Source organism: Poecile atricapillus, chromosome W (genome assembly GCF_030490865.1).
Source record: "Poecile atricapillus isolate bPoeAtr1 chromosome W, bPoeAtr1.hap1, whole genome shotgun sequence".
Lineage (NCBI taxonomy): Eukaryota > Metazoa > Chordata > Aves > Passeriformes > Paridae > Poecile > Poecile atricapillus.
The window spans coordinates 1,374,210-1,387,094 of record NC_081288.1 but is presented as its reverse complement, the minus strand read 5'-3'; the positions used below and the strand labels follow the sequence as shown (position 1 = coordinate 1,387,094).

The following is a 12,885-nucleotide window of genomic DNA, read 5'->3' as shown; positions in this document are numbered from 1 at the left end:
GAGGGACATCCCAAAGCACAGGATGGCCTCTGGGCACCTCGGGATTATCCCCAGTGAGGAGAGATCCCAAATGCAGGGATCCCAACTGGGTCCCTGAGGGTTGGGATGGGGGGTCCCGGCAGCTCAGAGACAGGAGCTGGTGACAGCGGGGACAGCCCTGGGTGGCACCTCCAGCACCTGCCCAGCCCCGCGGGATCCCCGGCTGCTGCCATTCCCGTCCCTCCCGACGGCTTTTCCCGGGAATGGCACAGCCGAGGCTCTGCTGGAGGAATCCTGGCCTGGAGAAGTTTCTCCCTCTCTCCACCTGCCCGGCCCATCCTCCCCTCCCCGGCTCCCCCTCGTCCCCCCCAATATAGATATAATATAAAATATAAAATATAAAATATATAATATATAATATATAATATATAATATATAATATATAATATATAATATATAATATATAATATATAATATATAATATATAATATATAATATATAATATATAACATATAATATATAATATATAATATATAATATGTAATATGTAATATGTAATATGTAATATATAATATATAAGTTAATAGATAATAGATAATGAATATATAATATATAATAGAAAAGAGAAAATAGATAATATACAATATGCAATACACAATATATAATATATGATATATAACATATAACCTATAATTTATACTATATTATCTATTATCTAATATCTAATATCTAATACATGATATATTATCTATTATCTATTATCTATTATAATTTTATATACTACATATTATATTTTATATACTATATACTATATACTATATACTATATATTATTATATATTATATAGTATATATTTATTATATATTATGTAAGATAACATAGTATAAATTATAGGTTATATATTATATATCATATATTATATATTGTGTATTGTATATTGTATATTATCTATTTTCTGTTATATATTTTCTATTTTCTATTTTCTATTATATATTTATTATGTATTATGCATTATGCATTATGTATTATGTATTATCTATTATCTATTATCTATTATCTATTATCTATTATCTATTATAAATTATGTGTTATGTATTATGTATTATGTATTATGTATTATCTATTATCTATTATCTATTATTTATAATATATTATATATTATATATTATATATTATATTTTATATTTTATATTTTATGTTTTATATTTTATATTTTATATTTTATATTTTATATTTTATATTTTATATTTTATATTTTATAATTATATATTATATTTATTTTATCCCAAATCATCCCATCCCTCTTTTCCCCAGGACAAGGAACCGGACAAGGTGGAGAAGTGGAAACAGGAACAATTCTATTTCAATCCAAAGTGGATTCACGGTCGGGGCGGGCGCCGGGGTCAGCGTGGGCAGGGCTCAGCAGCCCCGGGCACCGGGGCTCACCTTGGCCCCGTGGCCACTGCCCCGGCAGGGAACGCTCGCCACAGCTGGATCAGCTCATCCCGCTGCTCAGGCTTTCTTTCCTTTCAGGAACTGCAGCAGCTCCAGCAGCAGGTTGAGGAATTTCCCCAGGATCTGTTGTTGGTAGGAAAGGTCCGTAGATTCCCCCGTGTCCGCCGGGTTGGGATTCTCCAGATCGCTAAAATCCGAGTCTGGCTCTGGCTCCGGCTCCAGCTCCAGCTCCAGGGAGAGGGTTGGGAGGGGCTCTGGTGGAGGAACATCAGCTTCTGGTGGGAGCAAACCCATCTGGACCTGGATCCAGGTGTGGAAGTGCTGGCTGGACGTGAACACCCCGGGTCGCTTGGCCCCGGCGCAGCCTCGGCCCCAGCTGGCCAGTCCCACCAGCCAGAAGTAGTCACCAACGTTGTCCTTGCAGACCAGGGGGCCCCCGATGTCCCCCTGCGCCAGGAGAGAGGGGTCAGGGGCTGCTGCCAGCCCTGGGCCCGGCCCTTCCCATCCCAAGCCCTTCCAGAGCCGCATTCCCGGCTGGATTCCCATGGAAAGGCTCCGCTCTGGAGGCTCCAGCCTGGAGCAGGATGGGGCTGCCTCGGGCTGGGCTCATCCAGGGCCGGCCAGGGAAGGGAAATTCCAGGATCTCCACACCTGGGGCTGCCGGGAGCGCTGGCTGGGCTGGCTGGGTGCAGTGCCAGGCCTTGGGGACAAGGGGACAACAGGCAGGGACACACGGATGGGGCAGGGACAGCCGGCAGTGGTGGGACCTCGGGGCTGGGAGGGCACCGGGACAGGGCCAGGCGGGGCCAGGTCCTGTTTGGGGTCCCTGGGCTGGATGTGAGGGGTTCCAGGGGGTCCTGTTTGGGATCAGGGATCCCTGGGATGGATGTGAGGGGCTTCAGGAGGTCCCTGGGTTGGCTCAGAGGGGTTCCAGGGGTCCCTGGGTTGGCTCAGAGGGGTTCCAGGGGTCCCTAGGCTGGCTCTGAGAGGTTTCAGGGGGTCCCTGGGCTGGCTCTGAGGGGTTTCATGGGGCCCTGGTTGGGGTCAGGGGTCCCTGGGCTGGCTCTGAGGGGTCCCAGGGGTCCCTGGGATGGCTCTGAGGGGTTTCATGGGGCCCTAGTTAAGGTCAGGGGTCCCTGGGCTGGCTCTGAGGGGTTCCAGGGGGTCCTGTTTGGGGTCAGGGGTCCCTGGAATGGATGTGAGGAGTTTCAGGGGTCCCTGGGCTGGCTCTGAGGGGTTCCTGGGGGTCCTGGTGGAGGTCAGGGGTCCCTCAGCTGGCTCTGAGGGGTCGTGGTTGGGGTCAGGGATCCCTGGGCTGGCTCGGAGGGGTTCAGGGGGTCCCTGGGCTGGCTCTGAGGGGTTTCATGGGGCCCTGGTTGGGGTCAGGGGTCCCTGGGCTGGCTCTGAGGGGTCCCAGGGGTCCCTGGGATGGCTCTGAGGGGTTCCAGGGGATCCTATTTGGGATCAGGGGTCCCTGGGATGGCTTTGAGGGGTTCCAGGGGTCCCAGGGGTCCCTGTCCCCACGCCCGCACCTGGCAGGTGTCGATGCCGCCCCGCGGGTACCCCGCGCACAGGTCCTGGGGGTGCACGGCCCCCCCGTACCAGCGGCTGCTGTTGCACAGCTGGACGTCGATGAGCCGCACCTTGGCCTCCTGCAGCACCAGGCGCGGCCCGGGAGCTGCGGGCACAGAGGGCACAGAGGGCTCTGAGCACCGCAAGCTCGGGGGGCCCCGCGGGGCCCGGCCCAGCCCCGGGGCTCCGGGCCGAGCCCCCCGCAGCCCCGGGCCCTGTCCCGGCGGGCACTGACCGCTGTCCGGGCTGGCTCTCCAGCCCGCGATGAAGCAGGTTCTGAGCTCGGCCACTGCCAGGGAGCTGTCGGGCACGCAGCCCAGCTGGATGTAGTCGCTGCACTCCACGGGCTGGTCCAGCTCCAGCAGGGCGATGTTGTTCCTGGCCGTGGCCGGGTTGTAATATTGGTGCACCAGGAGCCTCAGGATGTGGCGAAGCTCAGCCTCGGGGCCCGGCTGGCTCAGATCCGTGGCTCCGATCACCACTTCCCACCTGGAGGTGTCCCTGAGGTGGAGATGGAGAAAGGATTGATGGAGCAGACCCGCGGGATGTGGCAGCGCAATTCCCTTCCTGTGCTGGGGGACATCCCTGAACCTCGAGTGGGGACATCCCTGACCCTCCTGTGGGGCCATTCCTGTCCCTCCTGTGGGGACATCCCTGTCCTTCCTTATGGGGACATCCCTGTCCTTCCTTATGGGGACATCCCTGTCCCTGCTGTGGGGATATCCCTGACCCTGCTGTGGGGACATCCCTGTCCCATTTTTGGGGACATTCCTCTCTCTTCTTTGGGGACATCCCTGACCCTGTTCTGAGGACATCCCTGACCCCCCTCTTGTGACATCCTTGATCCTGCTTTGGGGACACCCCTGTCCCATTTCTGGGGACATCCCCGTCCCTGCCTCTCCTTACCCAGTCCCCACGAAGCAGTGTGCCACCGTGAGCACCCACTGGGGGTGGATGAGGGCCCCGGAGCACATGTGCCACGTGCCGTTCTCCAGCCGGGCCTGGACGCTGACGATGCCGGGCCAGGCCCCCGGGTGCACCCCGGTGCCACCCCCGTCCTGAGAGGCTCCATCCAAAGGTTTGTAATCGCCATCCAAGGAATATTCCAGAAGCTCGGAGCTGTGGTCGAAGGCCATGGGCCGGAGCCCGCAGGTCCCTCTGGAAGCACAAAGCCATCGGTGCCCTGCTCGGGGACAGCGGGGACAGCGGGGACAGGGACCCCCGAGGGGCTCATCCCTGCCAGGACAGCCCCGAGTGTCCCCGAGCCCCTGGGGCCACCGACCTGCAGGTGTCCCACGTGCCCCCCACGGGCCCGGCCAGGGCCAGCAGGACGAGCAGGGCCAGCAGAGCCATCGGTGCCAGCGCAGGTGGCAGAGGCGGAGTGGAGCTGTCACCTCTGGTGGCCCTGGCGGTGCCACCAGCCCGGGCTGATGTCACAGAGGGGCAGCTCGGAGGGTGGAACCTTGGAGCGGTGGCGCTGCCAGGGGGACCTTGGTGACAGCGGTGTCACCTCCCGCGCTGGGCCTGCGCTGGTGGCGCCCCAAAATGAAACACAGAGAGAGCTGCGGCCTTAAATAATTCATCATTAGGGCTCTCGTGGCTTCCCAATCCCATTCCCAATCCCATTCCCGATCCCATTCCCAATCCCATTCCCAGTCCCATTCCTGATCCCATTCCTGATCCCATTCCCAATCCCATTCCCGATCCCATTCCCAATCCCATTCCTGATCCCATTCCCAATCCCATTCCCGATCCCATTCCCAATCCCATTCCCAATCCCATTCCCATTCCCATTCCCGTGCGAGGCTCTGGCCCCATTCCCACCATCCCAGCACCCCCACGTGTTTTCCCAAGTAGAAATTCCCATTCCTGATTCCCATTCCTGATTCCCATTCCTGATTCCCATTCCTGATTCCCATTCCTGGTCCCATTCCCGTGTGAGGATCCAGCCCCATTCACACCATCAGCACCCCCACGTGTATTCCCAAGCAGGAATTCCCACTCCCAATCCCATTTCAGATCCCATTCCTGATCCCATTCCCAATCCCATTTCAGATCCCATTCCTGATCCCATTCCCAATCCCATTTCAGATCCCATTCCCGATCCCATTCCCAATCCCATTCCCAATCCCGATCCCATTCCCACCATCCCCGCTCCTGTTCCCTCCCTGCCCTGCTGGGATTCGTTCCCAGCTCTGTGGGGCCACTGGAATTTTCCTGGCTCCTAGGCAAGCTCCCGGAATCCCAGAATTTGGGAATCCTGGAATTCGGAAATACTGGAATTTGGTAATCCTGGAATTCAGGAATCCTAGAATTTGGAAGTCTTGGAATTTGGGAATCCTGGAATTTGGAAATCCTGGAATTTGGGAATCCTGGAATTTGGGAATCCCAGAATTCGGGAATCCTGGAATTCAGGAATCCTGGAATTCGGGAATCCTGGAATTTGGGAATCCTGGAATTCGGAAATCCTGGAATTTGGGAATCCTGGAATTCAGGAATCCTGGAATTCGAGAATCCTGGAATTTGGAAATCCCGGAATTTGGAAATCCTGGAATTTGGGAATCCTGGAATCCTGGAATTCCAGAATTCGGGAATCCTGGAATTTGGGAATCCCGGAATTTGGGAATCCCGGAATTCAGGAATCCTGGAATTCGGGAATCCTGGAATTTGGAAATCCTGGAATTCGGGAATCCTGGAATTTGGGAATCCTGGAATTCGGGAATCACAGAATTTGGGAATCCTGGAATTTGGGAATCCCGGAATTTGGGAATCCTGGAATTCGGGAATCCTGGAATTCGGGGGACGGGGCAGCCCGCGGGGAGCGGAGCCTTCTCAGCTCTCCCGAAGGAAATCCGGGAAGTTTCCTCTCCATGAGGATTAAAAAATCCCCAAAAAAACCCCCAAAATTCCCAATGGAAATTTCCGGATCCCGAGCAAAGGACAAATCCTGGCGCCGCTCCCGGGGACAGCGGGGACCAGGAAGGGACACAAATGCCAGGTGTGGACGTGTCCCCGGGGCCTGGGGACAAGAGTGGGGACAAAGGTGACAGCTCTGGCGGTGACACTGCCATGGTGACACTGCCAGGTGACACTGCCATGGTGACACTGCCTGGTGACACTGCCGGGTGACACTGCCAGGTGGCACTGCCGGGTGACACTGCCAGGTGACACTGCCAGGGTGACACTGCCATGGTGACACTGCCAGGGGCCAGGGTGACACTGCCAGGGTGACACTGCCAGGGTGACACTGTCAGGTGGCACTGCTGGGTGGCACTGCCAGGGGCCAGGGTGACACTGCTGGGTGACACTGCCAGGGTGACACTGCCAGGTGGCACTGCCATGGTGACACTGCCAGGTGACACTGCTGGGGTGACACTGCCAGGTGGCACTGCCGGGTGGCACTGCCATGGTGACACTGCCAGGGTGACACTGCCGGGTGACACTGCCAGGGGCCAGGGTGGCCCTGCCAGAGTGACATTGTCAGGGTGGCACTGCTGGGTGACATGACCAGGGTGACACTGCCAGGATGGCACTGCTGGGTGGCCCTGCCAGGGTCCAGGGTGGCACTGCCAGGGGCCAGGGTCCGGGGTGACACTGCCGGGTGGCACTGCCAGGGTGACACTCCCAGGATGACACTGCCAGGGGCCAGGGTCCGGGGTGACACTGCCGGGTGGCACTGCCAGGGTGACACTCCCAGGATGACACTGCCAGGGGCCAGGGTCCGGGGTGGCACTGCCGGGTGACACTGCCAGGGTGGCACTGCCAGGGTGACACTGCCGGGTGGCACTGCTGGGTGACACTGCCAGGAGCTGGGTGACACTGCCAGGTGACACTACCAGGAGCCGGGTGACACTGCCAGAGTGACACTGCCAGGGGTCAGGATGACACTGTCGGGGGCCAGGGTGACACTGCCGGGGGCTGGGTTGACACTGCCATGGTGACACTGCCGGGTGACATGGCCAGGGTGACACTGCCAGGGGCCAGGGTGGCACTGCCATGGTGACACTGACGGGTGACATGGCCAGGGTGGCACTGCCAGGGGCCCGGGCGGCACTGCCGGATGACACTGCCAGGGTGACACTGCCTGGGGTCAGGATGACACTGTCGGGGGCCAGGGTGACACTGCCGGGGGCTGGGGTGACACTGCCGGGTGACACTGCCGAAGTGACACTGCCAGGGGGCGGTGGCAGCAGTCGGGGTGGCGCAGGTGTCACACGGCTGAGCTCCTGCAGGGGACAGCTGGAGGGACAGAGGGGACATCCAGGGGACAGGAAAAGGGGCAGGGGGACAGTCAGGGGACAGGAAAGGGGGCAGGGGGACATCCAGGGGACATCCAGGGGACAGGAAAGGGGGCAGGGGGACAGTCAGGTGACAGGAAAGGGGGCAGGGGGACATTCAGGTGACATAAAGGGGGGCAGGGCGACATCCAGGGGACAGGAAAGGGGGCAGGGGGACATCCAGGGGACATCCAGGGGACAGGAAAGGGGGCAGGGGGACAGTCAGGTGACAGGAAAGGGGGGGATGGGGACATCCAGGGGACAGGAAAGGGGGGACAGGGACATCCAGCGGGGACAGCTGGAGGGGTCTGGAGACAGTCAGGGGACAGGGGAGGGGACATGGGGACACCCGTGGGGCCGGGGTGAGTCCCTCCCGCCATGCCAAGGGTGGCAGCGCCATGACGTGGCCCTGTGCCCGGCCGGAGCTGTGACCTTGTCCCCGTGTCCCCAAGGGTGGCAGCGCCGTGACGTGGCCCTGTGCCTGGCCGGAGCTGTGACCCACCCCCGCGTCCCTGTGTCCCTGTGTCCCTTTGTCCCCGTGTCCTATCGTCACTCTGTCCCTCTGTCCCCGTGTCCCTCTGTCCCATTGTCCCCGTGCCCCTTTGTCCCCGTGTCCCTTTGTCCCTCTGTCCCATTGTCCCCGTGTCCCTCTGTCCCCGTGTCCCTCTGTCCCCGTGTCCCTGTGTCCGGGCCGTGCTGCCGGAATGTCCCCGCCCGTGTCTGTCCCCACCCGGGTCTGTCCCGTACCGGGTCTGTCCCCAGCCGGGTCTGTCCCCTTCTGGGTCTGTCCCGTATCGGGTCTGTCCCCGCCCGTGTCTGTCCCCACCCGTGTCTGTCCCCACCCGGGTCTGTCCCGTACCGGGTCTGTCCCGGGTCTGTCCTGTCCCGGGTCTGTCCTGGGTCTGTCCCGTACCGGCTCTGTCCCGGGTCTGTCCCATGCCGGGTCTGTCCCGTACCGGGTCTGTCCCCACTCGGCTCTGTCCCATTCTGGGTCTGTCCCGTATCGGGTCTGTCCCGGGTCTGTCCCATGCCGGGTCTGTCCAGTACCGGCTCTGTCCCGTCCCGGGTCTGTCCCCACTCGGGTCGGTCTTGTGGTTTGTCCCGCCCAGGTCCCTCAGGAAGGGACAATCCCGGTCCCTCCAAGGTGTTTCCTGTGCTCCTGATAGGGCCGGGCCCGCATCCGGAGCTGGCACTGACCCCAAAACTGGCACTGACCCCAAATCGGACTGACCCCAATGCTGGCACTGACCCCAAAGCTGGCACTGACCCAGAGCTGGTACTGACCCCAATGCTGGCACTGACCCCAATGCTGGCACTGACCCCAAAGCTGGCACTGACCCCAGAGCTGGCACTGACCCCACTGACCCCAGAGCTGGCACAGACCCACATTCCCCTGTGACCCGCTGTCCCCTGTGCCCCCCTGTACCTCCTGTACCTCCTGTACCCCCTGTACCCCCTGTGCCCCTTCCCCACTGGCAGTTTCCCGCTCTGTCCCCTCCCGTTCCCTGATCTGTCCCCTCGGGTTCCCCGCTCTGTCCCCTCCCGTCCCCCGCGCTGTCCCCTCCCGTGCCCCCCGCTGTCCCCTCCCGTGCCCCGCGCTGTCCCCTCGGGTTCCCCGCTCTGTCCCCTCCCGTGCCCCGCTCTGTCCCCTCCCGTGCCCCTCGCTGTCCCCTCCCGTGCCCCCCACTGTCCCCTCGTGTTCCCCACTCTGTCCCCTCGGGTTCCCCGCTCTGTCCCCTCCCGTGCCCCTCGCTGTCCCCTCCCGTGCCCCTCGCTGTCCCCTCCCGTGCCCCGCGCTGTCCCCTCGTGTTCCCCACTCTGTCCCCTCGGGTTCCTCGCTCTGTCCCCTCCCGTGCCCCGCTCTGTCCCCTCGTGTTCCCCACTCTGTCCCCTCAGGTTCCTCGCTCTGTCCCCTCCCGTGACCCCCGCTGTCCCCTCCCGTGCCCCGCGCTGTCCCCTCCCGTGCCCCGCGCTGTCCCCTCGCTGCGGGCAGGACGCGGCCCGGCGGGGCGGTGGCCGGCGGTGCCGTTTGTCCCTTCCTGGCAGGAAAGGGGCCGAGCTGCTGCCGGAGCCGGGAGTTTCCTGCGGGATCCGGTCCCGCGGGCGCCAGCAGCGGAGCGGCCGCGGCCGGAGCAGGACCACCGAGACAGGTACCGGCACCGACCCGGCCCGGGGAGGGGCTCCGACCGCCCCCCGAACGCGATCTTGGGGGGCTCCCCCGCTGCGGGGCCGGGACCACGGCGGCAGAACCCACGGAAGGGGCTCCGGGGGTCACCGGGGTGGGTCCCGGAGCTCCGAGGAGGCAGCGCCGCCGCTCCCGGTGCCCGGAGCGGGGGTGGGCGCTGCCCCCCGCCCCCCACGCCTCCCCCCGGGGGTCTGTGGGGGCGAATCCCCCATAGCGGGGTGTGGGGAACACCGCGACCCGCGGCAAGAAGCGGGGAGCGTGGGATCCACCGGAGCTCGGCGGGTACCGGGGAGCCCCGCGGAGCCGCTGAAGTTTTTCCGTGCGCCCGCCCCTTCCCGTGCGCACCGGGCTGGCCGTTGCCATGACAACTCCTAAAAACTGAGCCCCGCTGGCGGCGGCGGGGGCCGAACCCGCGGGGGATCCGCCGTGCGCGCCGCTCCCCGCCCGGCCCCGCCGCCGCCCCCGCCCCGCGCCGCTCCCGCCCCGCTCCGCCGCCGGCGGCCGCCGCGGCGATGGTGGCTCGGGCCGCCATCAGGTACCGGGGACACACCGGGGACACACCGGGGAGGCAGCGGGGAGAGGCGGAGAGCTCGGCGGGGGCGGCCGAGGGATGCGCGGGATGCGCGGGATGGGATGTGCGGGGGGCCGCGGGTACCCGTGGGTGTCCTCGGGGGCGTTCCGTGGGTACCCGTGGGTGTCCCCGGGGGCGTTCCGTGGGTACCCGTGGGTGTCCCCGGGGGCGTTCCGTGGGTGCCCGGGGGTGGGCGGAGGGAGGAGGCCGAGGCTCGGCGTTCCAGGCTGGCACCGGGGAGCTGGGAATGGACAGCGAGGGTTGCCCGGCGAGCGTGGGATGATGCCGAGCGCTGCTGCTTTTCTTTCTTGGGGGGGGGGGGTTGGTGAGGGGAGAAAAGCGAAGAACGGGGTTTGCGGAGATGCGCTCGTGCTGGAGAGCCGCGATTTTGGGGGATTTGGGGGCTTTTGGGGGACGATTTTCCTGGGAATGGCAGGCAGCGCGTGCGGCAGGAGCGTTTTGGGGGAGGATTTTTTTTTTTTTTTTTGGCCGAGGCCTGGTGCTGATTTCGTGACTCTCCCCCACCCTCCCCCCCGGTGGTGGTTTGAGCAGAACTGAGTGGATCTCCCCCTCCAAAATCCCGATTTTTCCCGGGTGTGGGAGCTCAAGTTGTGCAGGGAGTTCCGTCTGGCGAGGCTCTGGAGCTGCTCCCCGCACTCAGGGGGTGCCGGACAGCCCCGAGCAGGAGGTTTTATGGGATTGATGGGATTTTTGGGGGGGTTGTGTTCCCCGCTGGGCCTTGGCTGGTAAATCCCCCACCCCTCCCCAACGCCTTCAGCAGCCGCCGGAAAAGTGAATTTCCCCCTCTGTGCTCTTCCCAAGCCGGCTCTGAGGATGGAGATCCCAGAGCTGAGCAGCTGCAGGTCCCCTCTGGATCTCCCCTGGACCAACTTCCCTAAAAAAACTTCTGTCCCAGGGCTGACCTGTGGCTGACGGAGGCAGCGAATTCCCAAAATTCCTCTTACGTAACCCCGCGGGTTCTTTGTGCTTCCCGCACCTGCACAGGAGCTCTGGGCGAGGCCAAAGGGGCAAAAAAAGGAACCGAGGAGGGGCTTTTTATCCCCGGAAAATGATCCTGGAATGGTTCTGGGCGGAAGGGAGTCGAGACTTCGTCCTGATCCACGGGCAGGGACAAATTTTTGCCCTCCCGGGTTGTTCCAACCTGGCCTTGGGAACTTCCAGGGATGGGGCATGGATGTAATTTTTTTTTTTTTTTTTTTAATTAATTCTTGGTTTGGGGTTGTTTTTTGCAACAGCCTAAATATCCCAACCAACGGATCATTCCTGAATATTCCCAATATTGCGGGAATTCTGCCGTGAATCATTCCCGGCCGATCCTCCTGCGGTTGATGCTGTTCGCTCTTGCTCTGGGCAGGGTGGGGTGCGCGAAACCAGCCCCAAAACCCCCCCAAAAACCCCCCAAAACCCCCCCAAAAAAATCCAGGAGCCCAACAGCGCTACGCTAGGGAAGGTTCTGCCGAGATTTCCAGCTCCTAAAAAATTCCAGCCTCCCCCGCGCGGCACCACGTGCGGGTGGCGAGGCACGTGTGGAGTGCGGGGAGGGAAGGGACACGGGATGGGGGTGGCCACGACCGGGGGGGAGGGGGCTCCTTTTTTTCCCTCTCCTGCATTCCCGGGATGCAGCCCGAGCTCCTTTTCCCCTCTCCGCATTCCCGGGATGGAGCCCGAGATCCTTTTTCCCCGCTCCTGCATTCCCGGGATGCAGCCCAGGCTCCTTTTTCCCTCTCCTGCATTCCCGGGATGGATCCCGAGCTCCTTTTTCCCCTTTCCTGCATTCCCGGGATGCAGCCCGAGCTGTTTTTTCCCCTCTCCTGCATTCCCGGGATGGAGCCCGAGCTCCTTTTTCCCCTCTCCTGCATTCCCGGGATGCAGCCCGAGCTCCTTTTCCCATCTCTCGGTGTTCCAGGGGGAAACCTGAGCTCCTTTTCCCCTCTCCCGCATTCCCGGGATGCAGCCCGAGCTCCTTTTCCCATATTTCGGTGTTCCAGGGGGGAAACCTGGGCTCCTTTTCCCATCTCCTGCATTCCCGGCATGGAGCCCGAGCTGTTTTTCCCATCTCTCGGTGTTCCAGGGGGGAAACCTGAGCTCCTTTTCCCCTCTCCTGCATTCCCGGGATGGAGCCCGAGTTCCTTTATCCCCTCTCCGCATTCCCGGGATGCAGCCCGAGCTCCTTTTTCCCTCTCCCGCATTCCCGGGATGGAGCCCGAGCTCCTTTTCCCATCTCTCGGTGTTCCAGGGGGAAAACCCGGGCTCCTTTTCCCATCTCTTGGTGTTCCAGTCTCCTTTTCCCATCTCTCCTGCAATCCAAGGGAACAGCTCGAACTCCCCCTCTCCTCTCCCATGTTCCAGGAGGAAAACCTGGGCTCTTTTTCCCACCTCCTGCATTCCAGGGGGAAACCCGGGCTCCTTTTCCCCTCTCCCGCATTCCAGGGAACAGCTTGGACTCCCCCTCTCCTCTCACAGTTTCCAGGGAAGCAGCCCGAGCTCTTTTCCCATCTCTCGGTGTTCCAGGGGGAAACCCGGGCTCCTTTTCCCATCTCCCAGTGTTCCAGGGAAGCAGCCCGAGCTCCTTTTCCCCTCTCCTGCATTCCAGGGAAGCAGCTTGAACTCCCCACTCTCCTCTCCCATCTTCCAGGGGAAAACCCGAGCTCCCTTTTCCCATCTCCCGGTGTTCCAGGGAAGCACCTGGGCTCTTTCCTTATTCCAGGGAGGCTTCCTTGTCTCTCCCAGTGTTCCAGGGATGCAGCCCGGGCTCCTTTTCCCATCTCCTGCATTCCAGGAGGAAAACCCGGGCTCCTTTTCCCCTCTCCTGCATTCCCGGGATG

The 12,885-nt window shown here is 60.5% G+C and overlaps 2 protein-coding genes across 8 annotated transcripts in view; one reads left to right on the top strand and one right to left on the bottom strand.

Moving 5' to 3' along the window:
* Nucleotides 1-1,310: 1,310 nt before the first annotated feature.
* LOC131591436 (acrosin-like) lies at nucleotides 1,311-8,399 on the bottom strand. Of its 7 annotated transcripts, none has more exons than XM_058862143.1 (6): nucleotides 8,171-8,399; nucleotides 8,014-8,042; nucleotides 3,913-4,164; nucleotides 3,242-3,507; nucleotides 2,967-3,112; nucleotides 1,311-1,881 (listed from the first exon to the last, which is right to left on the bottom strand). In XM_058862143.1, the coding sequence occupies exons 1-6, from the start codon at nucleotides 8,267-8,269 to the stop codon at nucleotides 1,492-1,494; spliced, it is 1,182 nt and encodes a 393-aa protein (XP_058718126.1). In that variant the 5' UTR covers nucleotides 8,270-8,399; the 3' UTR covers nucleotides 1,311-1,491. The 7 variants fall into 7 exon arrangements, with proteins under 7 accessions (XP_058718126.1, XP_058718127.1, XP_058718131.1 ...); XM_058862144.1 differs by lacking the exon at nucleotides 8,014-8,042 and adding an exon at nucleotides 4,289-4,535 and having other exon boundaries at nucleotides 1,313-1,881; nucleotides 8,143-8,399; XM_058862148.1 differs by lacking the exon at nucleotides 8,014-8,042 and adding an exon at nucleotides 4,289-4,530 and having other exon boundaries at nucleotides 1,313-1,881; nucleotides 8,143-8,399.
* Nucleotides 8,400-9,982: 1,583 nt separating this feature from the next.
* LOC131591351 (SH3 and multiple ankyrin repeat domains protein 3-like) overlaps nucleotides 9,983-12,885 on the top strand; it is a 161,916-nt gene continuing 159,013 nt past the window's right edge. Inside the window, 1 exon segment of the mRNA XM_058861926.1 lies at nucleotides 9,983-10,003. The gene's annotated coding sequence lies outside the window, so the exon portion shown is untranslated.

What these genes read in the sequence shown, in the direction of transcription:
- LOC131591436 (XM_058862143.1), bottom strand. Translation starts at nt 8,269, where the DNA reads ATGGGACAGAGCCGAGTGGGGACAGACCCGGTACGGGACAGACCCGGC. An exon ending in GACAGACCCAGGACAGACCC is followed by an intron (nt 8,043 to 8,170) that starts GGGACAGGACAG and finishes CAGACCCGGCTG; the next exon opens with GGGACAGACCCGGTACGGGA. An exon ending in GAGAGCCAGCCCGGACAGCG is followed by an intron (nt 3,113 to 3,241) that starts GTCAGTGCCCGC and finishes CTGTGCCCGCAG; the next exon opens with CTCCCGGGCCGCGCCTGGTG.